Source organism: Sinocyclocheilus grahami, unplaced genomic scaffold, assembly GCF_001515645.1.
Source record: "Sinocyclocheilus grahami isolate Dianchi unplaced genomic scaffold, SAMN03320097.WGS_v1.1 scaffold9.1, whole genome shotgun sequence".
Classification (NCBI taxonomy): Eukaryota; Metazoa; Chordata; class Actinopteri; order Cypriniformes; family Cyprinidae; genus Sinocyclocheilus; species Sinocyclocheilus grahami.
Window position 1 is genome coordinate 3,418,612 of NW_015505188.1, and position 9,367 is coordinate 3,427,978.

The 9,367-nt window shown below is 36.4% G+C and overlaps 1 protein-coding gene across 1 annotated transcript; it reads left to right on the forward strand.

Annotated features, from left to right (window-relative positions):
• Positions 1–456: 456 nt before the first annotated feature.
• Positions 457–2,321, forward strand: LOC107592633 (uncharacterized). The gene is made up of 6 exons (XM_016282177.1): positions 457–561; positions 635–718; positions 797–853; positions 937–1,017; positions 1,286–1,381; positions 1,932–2,321. The coding sequence occupies exons 1-6, from the start codon at positions 457–459 to the stop codon at positions 2,319–2,321; spliced, it is 813 nt and encodes a 270-aa protein (XP_016137663.1).
• The last annotated feature ends 7,046 nt before the right edge of the window (positions 2,322–9,367 follow it).

Sequence of the window (9,367 nt, forward strand, 5' to 3'; positions counted from 1 at the left end):
CAGATCTTACGTGTTGTGACCGGCAGGATCAAGTGAACATGTTCTTTCCAAACTCTGTATGGACCACCAGAAAATAGTGACGTCTCCTGTGCCATTATCTTGAAGTTGCACTTTTAAGTTCTGTTGAAAAAAAGATCTTCAAATGAAATCTAAATCAGCTGTCTTTGCCAACACTGTTTGATTACTTTGTGATGTGTCGTCTGAGCAACTCTTCTAGTAAATCCTGATTTTCAGCTTTGGGAATGTGCACAGTGACATTTGGTTCCTCTTCCTCTTGGTTGACAGTAAAGAGAAAAGCATGCTTTTAACTTCTGTAAGGTCAATAAATTAGAACTGATATTAGTATATTTGCAAAGTACATTCGTTTGAAACCGAAAACAATAAGTGCATCAGATTCGGAACTTAAGTTTCTTACAATTTCCATGTCGACGCATATTTCTCTCAGTGTATTTAAAGATGCCTAGACATGAAGATGTAACCAGCTTTTTGCAGCAGTCAGCATCATCTTTTGACCAGCATGCAGTGTCTAAATTCCTGAAGATCAGGCCAAAGATTCTGTGGGTAAAACAAACTGTTCCATTTATATTTGAGGGGAAATGAAGAAACAGATACTGTCTTGTTTTATATCTTACAGGTTTTGGAAATATCAATAGGTATAGCGATGTTAATCTTAACAATCTGGACAGGATTTTTATATCTCGTCTGGTCATGTTTAATTGTAAGCATTTTATTTAAACACTATAACAACATTGTGCAATGAACGTATACTGAACAATATTCATTATTTTCACTGTAGTCGATTTTAACTGGATCTGTGACGTTGTCAGCTGCATGTACACGTAACACATGTTGGGTTAGTCTGAATATGTAATAAAAATTATTTAACATTTCATTAGACTACAATGCATTACACTTTTTCCATTTTCCCCATTTCAGGTCAGAATCTCACAATTTCTAAACTGTTTCAATGCCATAGCAGCTGCTGTCTCCATCCCATTTCACTGTCTTGACAGTGATGTAAGTGTCTGAATAGATATTCATGCTTTCATTCTTACAAAATTAAAACAACTTACAATCTAACCAGACTGTTTATTTACCAGACAAAGAGCTAATATCAATATTATCAATGTTGTTTTAATTGTAGCCTATTTAAGCTCTACACTAGACCTTTATAACATTTATATCAATCATGTGCCATTTCTGACAGTTTCTTAAAGAGACATATTTATAAGTAATAATAAAATGCATTTTAGTTTGTAATCGTCCTGTCTGTATACTCACTCAGGGTGTGACTCTAATTCTCTTGGTTTTCTGTGATGTTCTGGTCTTCATCATCTCTGTTATTTTTGCCTCGTCTTCCTGTGACTGCTGCAGGATGAAGGTAAAAAGATGAAGTTCAAAAATCTTTTATCTTTAAACTGAAAAATGTACTTTTGAAATGTCAGCAATGTCAGCCTTGGGTCTTCTTTTGAAAGAGATCTGTTCAAGCTCACAAATACTCATAAAAACTCACAAAAAGCAGTCTGAGATAAAAAGAGTTACATTTAATGATTGTTTTATACTGATTCAAATGACAATGATATAAAAGGTTTTTCTTTCTAAATGAATTACTGTATATATCAAGTTAACCACAATTATAATTTAGAATCATTTATTTCTAAATGTGGAAATGCAGAATATTTTTAAAAGAAATGTATATTAGATTTACATATTAGTACTTTCATGGAAACAGAAAGATCCACTTATTCTTATGATTATTTAACTGCATTTTGACACAAACAACCTCATCTGCATATCCAGTCTGATTGGTTAATTAACTGGCGCTAGGTGTCACAACATCCCCTTTAGATTTACATGCAATAATGAATGCAACACAATAATGTATGTTCTATTTTTGTTGTGTTCTCAGTCTCTCTCTTTCTCTCTCTCAGTCAAGGCATGTTGCAGTCAGTTACATAAACAGAGATGTGCCTTACAGGACTGAAAACAATATTGTGCTTCAAGGCCAACAAGGCCCTTTTGCACCTCCGCCAAACTATGACCCAAGTCCTTTAGAACCTCCACCGAAATACGATCTGTATCGTTCTGCACCTCTAGCAAACTACAACCCAAGTCCTTTAGCAACACCTCCAAATGACGATCCAAGTTGTTCTGCACCTTCACCAAAATGCAATCAGTATCCTTCTGCACCTCCACCAAACTATGATCCAAGTTCTTCTGCACATCCACTAAGTTATGAACCAGGTCTTTCTGAACCTCCACCAAGCTACAATCCATGTCCTTCCGCACCTTCAGTGAACTATTTTAGAGGCAATTTCTAGCCCCTTAAAGAAATCAGTTGCATTTTTACAACAGAGCATTTTTGGAGCTCCTTATTTACTTTCTGAATATAATTTATAATATCCAAAGATACACTTTTAAAACAGTGTGACAATTTCATATTTCAGCATTTATTTGTGATAACTCATAAGCTTCCTTTATAAGTGCACAACTGTATTTTTTCATTGTTTTCACAAGAGTTAGAAATTCTGTTATAACCGACACGTCACAGATACTAACATTAGAGATTATATTGTATTTAATATTGTAATGTTAAACCCATTATTTTACTGTAATTACCAGGTGGATGTGTGTAAATATAAGCTGACATTATTCATCATAAAACATTATCAAAATTCTCTGCCAGCTCATTCATGTGTTTGCTATTTTATGACATTAATCAGAACAGGTTGTTGGACACATTTTTTATATGGTCCTACTGCTTATCTGAATGGACACAAAATTAGAGGAAAATACTATATTGTGCATTTTGTGGAATAAAAATTACCAATTCAATCTTAGTTTAGACCTTTAGATCTTTGTGACTGGCAGATCAAACAAACATGATCTTTCCAAGCTTTGTATTAGAAAATAGTAGCGTCCCTATTTACAATTAAATAAATATATATATATAGAGAGAGAGAGAGAGTTTTCCATGTAGGACCTAAGCAACTGTAGAAATCCAGATCTCAGCTCCAGTGTAAACAGTGACAGTTGGTTTCTTTTGTGATTGATATCTCTGTGGCTGACAACAGCCTGTACCAGACGGTAATTGAGCTAATTTGTTGTATGAAGAAATTATGGTTTGTTTATACTAAAACTAGTGATAAAATCACAGTCATTAGAGAATTATCTTTAAAATAAAATAATATTCTAAAACAAGAAAATTTGATACAATATTGATCTATTGTCATCTATACCTTCTGTTCCAGACCTGAGGACCGAAGAACAGAAGATCATCAAGAACCCAGCTAAAATATGAACATAAATTAGTTGCTCACGGTCGGTCTATATGTATCTTCCATCGTAGGTGCTTTTTTAGGTGCAACATAAAACATCAAAAATAGTCTCTGCCAGCTCATTCAAATATTTGGTATTTCATTGCATTTTATCAAGAGCAACTGCAACGAGCATTATAAGTAAAAATATATATTTCTGCATACTGTACAGGTCACGCAGCCCAGACTTCTGTAGTGTGCCTGAAACAACTACCTAAATTACAACTGAAAAAGAAAGAGAAAACAAAAACGGCAAGACCTAAGATGAGCAGCATCAAGGTGATTATTTTCCTCAGATTGCATATTTTCCTCAGATTGTAAAACAGATCTGCTGCTAATAGACTGGAAGTTGGAGGAAGATTACATATTGTACATTTGGTGGAATACAAAATATCAATACAAGCTTTATTTAAAAAGAGTTTAAAAATCTTTATTTGATCATTGTGTTGCTGGAACCACTATCTCTTTGGTGACTGTATAGAAATAAGTTGGGTAAAAAGGTAAAAAAAAAATTAAAAAGTGAATATAGCAGCATCGCATGATAATGATTATTAATCTTTGCAAAACTATAAAGTAATGCCATTATTGTACCCAAACTATAGCCTGTACTGTGAATTCTTTCTTTTTTTATTACAACCAAATAAATCAACTATTTATTCACTCCACGCTGTTTGATTGCCTTCTCACGTGTCAGCTAAGAATGAAAGTAAACAGTGACACTTGGTTCCTGGCAAACCTTTGTCTGACAGGAATGAGAACGTAAAGAATGCATTGTATTAACATATTGTATCTTCACTTGTCTATTAGAGTGTTTAAAGATGGCAGGATGGCACCTAAAAGGGAAGTCTGAATTTCTGGAGATCAAGCCAAAGTGTTTGGGGGTAATAAAAAATTGTCATTTTTATTCATACTGCTGAACGCAAGGTCAGCGATTATATACTGTATATTTCATGCTTTAAAATGTGTAACATTTGTATTCATGTTGCATAACATCAATATGGTCAATTTGCAGTTGGTTTCACCTAATTATGCCATTCAAAACTAAACTGTCCATTATGTTTATATTAACCATGTGCATTTTCTGACAGTTTCTTCAGCCTCTTTGGGCTGCGATGGTCCTTGTGGCCTGTGATATTCTTATATGCATCCTCTCTGCAATTGTCTCTTCAACCACCAACTGTAGATGCTGTGATTGCTGCAGATCATCGGAAACGACTTATCCAGAGGTTAAAAACATTTTCATCTCAACATGATGAAAGGATGAAATGTGTTCACATGGATGTGAAACAAATGTGCCATATACACTCTTAAAAATAAAGGTGCTTCACGATGCCATAGAAGAACCTTTTTGTCTAAATGGTTTCATAAAGAACCTTTAACATCTGAAGAACCTTTTGAAGCACCTTTATTTTTAAGAGTGTAGGTTCTAATCTCTGTCTCGGTCCCATGACATTCAGTTTTATGACAGAACCAGATCTAGTGTGATTGTACAAAATACTGTGATTGTACCCGACTCTGCTGCACTGCCAACAGTTTACAATTCAGTCCGATATGTACTGTCATCAGAACATGGTCCAACCAGACTGTGAACACAAATTTCCTGTTTATCATCAGAAAACAATCTTTAAACTCAACTGATTATTTAAAACAGGAAATTGTGTGTTATTGCAATATGAACAATATTCACAGGTTTCTATATCTTCTGTTCCAGACCTGAGGACTGAAGGAACAAAGATGTTTGAGATCTTAGCCAAAAGATGATGAAGAAGATTACAGCATACTTCAATCTACCATTAAGTTCTGAAGGGCACAATAGTGGTAGTTCATGAATCCGCACTTGGTGGCATTGAACCTACAGTCATTCAGATCTTTAACCACTGGACTACAGCACATTTTGACAGATGCTTTTTATCACAATTATATCTGAAGCCCTGGTTTTAGGAGTTTTTCTCAGAGGCTCAGTGATAATAGAGCAACTCTGTGATTTCCGTTACAGCCAGGCACCTTGGTCTTATAATACATCAATGATGATGTAGATCTTAATAAACGTTTTGATCTTTAGGACTTCTTGAAAGGGTATTTTAAAAAGGTAGAGTGTCTTTTGTTAATCTTGATGACAACTCAACATCTTGAACACTCAACTCTACCTAGAACCTTGTCTTTGGTTCACAGTAATTGAGCTAACACTCTAAATGTAAATGAGAATAAAATGTTAAATACTGCTGCTCATGTCATGTTTAAAGGACAATATTTAAAAACAAGAAGAAGAAGAACGTACAGGTGGGTGCAGTATCTATGTTCTCTAGCATAGGGCGTACAGGGTGCAAATACATTACATCACTTTGTACACTACATTATAAACATTTGCACAGCCTTGTTTGTTCTTACAGTTTTTTTATGATTGCTTACACACTAAAATAAAAAATAGCACACAGTTAGTGAAACCTTACACTCAAAGAGCAAAACCTCAGCCCAAATCTGCACAACTATAAGCACATTTTCAGCCTCCCACTTTTTGCAAAACGTTACACACAATTGCAAGATACTAAACACACTTCTCTACATTAGACACAGAAATCTAACATCACTTCTTTGCCATTTTAAGGCACTGCTTTCCAAAATACTACACATATGAACTAATTGATCAAACACGGCCATCAGGTGTGCAGACACTTAGGTGCTTAACTGTAAACTCGACAATCAAGGTGTAAGCACTATAAAAAGGCAACAGGTGAATTTTTGTATTCAACAGAAATGAAAGGCGGTGGTTCAGGAAGAGGAATAGGGAGAAACATCTTTGCCCACAGAGCTCTTTTGAATGTCCCGGGTCAATGTGGTGGTAACATCACAATATATGCTGCAATCATGCAGAATGGGGTTCTCCATGCCAAAATAGGTCCTTACAACATCGACCACATACTCACGTTTTTAAGTATTGTACAGACTAAGTATCTTGTGCCATTATTCCAGTACCTCCCACAACACACTCCCTTCCTTTCCTTTCCCCCTTCTGCATGGCAGTGGAAGGTATATGATCTCCGACCCTATGTTCAAGCTATGGAGGAGGCCTGTGACCTAATAGATGCAGAGTCTTTGTAAGGATGGGTTCACCATTCATGAAGATTCTTCCCTCGCTGTCCTGTGAGGGAGGACATTGACTGTGATATGGATGAATTGGCCATATCCAGCTAGACGAAGAGATCGTGCAAAGGTGTTTTTTTCTCATCTCCACAAAAGTTTATGTACTACTGTATATTGTATTTGGAATATGTTCTGATTTTTAGTGCAAAATGCAGCCTAATTGCAATGATGTACTGAAGGATTTTACAATATGGTGAGAAATAAATATTTTCATGGATGTGCAGTACTTTCCTCATGTGTTGTGTTTAGTCAATTAAGCATTAGCGTTAGTTCTGGCAGGTCATGTGAGTCAAGCTTGCATCAGCTGATTCTCAGCTGATCACATCTACCTATAGGAATACAACATCTATCGCGCCATTCCAATATAAGCTCTATTCAGTATTATTCTGCAGCTTTTTAGCTTGCTCAGGAGCAAATTACCCTCCTCCATCCCCAGCTCCTCCTTTCGCCACAGTCAGGACTTGGCTTTCTGATATTCCTTGCAAATCAGACTCCTTTCTCTTGAATAAAGTGTTACACTTAAATATTATTAAAGTTTTTGCCTATTGCTTAAACACTAGAGACACATGCTTAGACCAAAGTAACAAAACTTGAAGCTTTTGTTACTATACCTTAAACACAGTGTAACCATACCTTAAACAAAAGTGCTGCTTTGCACTTCAGTTGCAATTCTGCAACACACTTGCTCCTGCACACTACACACTATTTCATACATAAGACACTTCATTCATAAATGAAATCTCATGGGTAACATTGGGAAAACACATCTATTCAAAATACAAAACACATTTGGTGATTGAAAACACTTAGACACTACAGGTGGGTGCAGTATCTATGTTCTCTAGCATAGGGCGTACAGGGTGCAAATACATTACATCACTTTGTACACTACATTATAAACATTTGCACAGCCTTGTTTGTTCTTACAGTTTTTTTATGATTGCTTACACACTAAAATAAAAAATAGCACACAGTTAGTGAAACCTTACACTCAAAGAGCAAAACCTCAGCCCAAATCTGCACAACTATAAGCACATTTTCAGCCTCCCACTTTTTGCAAAACGTTACACACAATTGCAAGATACTAAACACACTTCTCTACATTAGACACAGAAATCTAACATGATATCACTTCTTTGCCATTTTAAAGCACTGCTTTCCAAAATACTACACATATGAACTAATTGATCAAACACGGCCATCAGGTGTGCAGACACTTAGGTGCTTAACTGTAAACTCGACAATCAAGGTGTAAGCACTATAAAAAGGCAACAGGTGAATTTTTGTATTCAACAGAAATGAAAGGCGGTGGTTCAGGAAGAGGAATAGGGAGAAACATCTTTGCCCACAGAGCTCTTTTGAATGTCCCGGGTCAATGTGGTGGTAACATCACAATATATGCTGCAATCATGCAGAATGGGGTTCTCCATGCCAAAATAGGTCCTTACACACATACTCACATACTCACGTTTTTAAGTATTGTACAGACTAAGTATCTTGTGCCATTATTCCAGTACCTCCCACAACATCCTTTCCTTCTTTCCTTTCCCCCTTCTGCATGGCAGTGGAAGGTATATGATCTCCGACCCTATGTTCAAGCTATGGAGGAGGCCTGTGACCTAATAGATGCAGAGTCTTTGTAAGGATGGGTTCACCATTCATGAAGATTCTTCCCTCGCTGTCCTGTGAGGGAGGACATTGACTGTGATATGGATGAATTGGCCATATCCAGCTAGACGAAGAGATCGTGCAAAGGTGTTTTTTTCTCATCTCCACAAAAGTTTATGTACTACTGTATATTGTATTTGGAATATGTTCTGATTTTTAGTGCAAAATGCAGCCTAATTGCAATGATGTACTGAAGGATTTTACAATATGGTGAGAAATAAATATTTTCATGGATGTGCAGTACTTTCCTCATGTGTTGTGTTTAGTCAATTAAGCATTAGCGTTAGTTCTGGCAGGTCATGTGAGTCAAGCTTGCATCAGCTGATTCTCAGCTGATCACATCTACCTATAGGAATACAACATCTATCGCGCCATTCCAATATAAGCTCTATTCAGTATTATTCTGCAGCTTTTTAGCTTGCTCAGGAGCAAATTACCCTCCTCCATCCCCAGCTCCTCCTTTCGCCACAGTCAGGACTTGGCTTTCTGATATTCCTTGCAAATCAGACTCCTTTCTCTTGAATAAAGTGTTACACTTAAATATTATTAAAGTTTTTGCCTATTGCTTAAACACTAGAGACACATGCTTAGACCAAAGTAACAAAACTTGAAGCTTTTGTTACTATACCTTAAACACAGTGTAACCATACCTTAAACAAAAGTGCTGCTTTGCACTTCAGTTGCAATTCTGCAACACACTTGCTCCTGCACACTACACACTATTTCATACATAAGACACTTCATTCATAAATGAAATCTCATGGGTAACATTGGGAAAACACATCTATTCAAAATACAAAACACATTTGGTGATTGAAAACACTTAGACACACACCTGAAAACACTTACTTACAAAACTGATCACCAATCAGCCAACCACAAATAGGCCTCATTTGAGCCATTTTGAGAACTTTGCAAGCATGGAGGCAGGGAGAGCAAGAGGTAGAGGCAGAGGAAGAGGAAGACAAAGAGAGAGAGGAGTGGGACATGGTCGAAGAGGCTATGCACGGAACAATATTTCAGATGATATTAGAGCAACATGATGAGATCCTGTGGCCAGACCCAAACAGACAGCAGCATCTGTAATCCCACCCACGCACAATTGGCCTGTTTTTTTGTATTTACAGTAGTGTATTTTGTGTTTTATTTTTGCATTACTGCATTTACTGTACTGTACTGTAATGTACTGTATAGTACTGTGATGTGCAGTATTGAGTTGATGTCATTTGTAACCTTTCAGT

Coding starts and splice junctions, on each gene's coding strand:
- LOC107592633 (XM_016282177.1), top strand. CDS start 457: ATGCCTAGACATGAAGATGTAACCAGCTTTTTGCAGCAGTCAGCATCA. Junction 719..796: donor TCGTCTGGTCATGTTTAATT/GTAAGCATTTTA, acceptor TTTTCACTGTAG/TCGATTTTAACTGGATCTGT. Junction 1,018..1,285: donor TTCACTGTCTTGACAGTGAT/GTAAGTGTCTGA, acceptor ATACTCACTCAG/GGTGTGACTCTAATTCTCTT.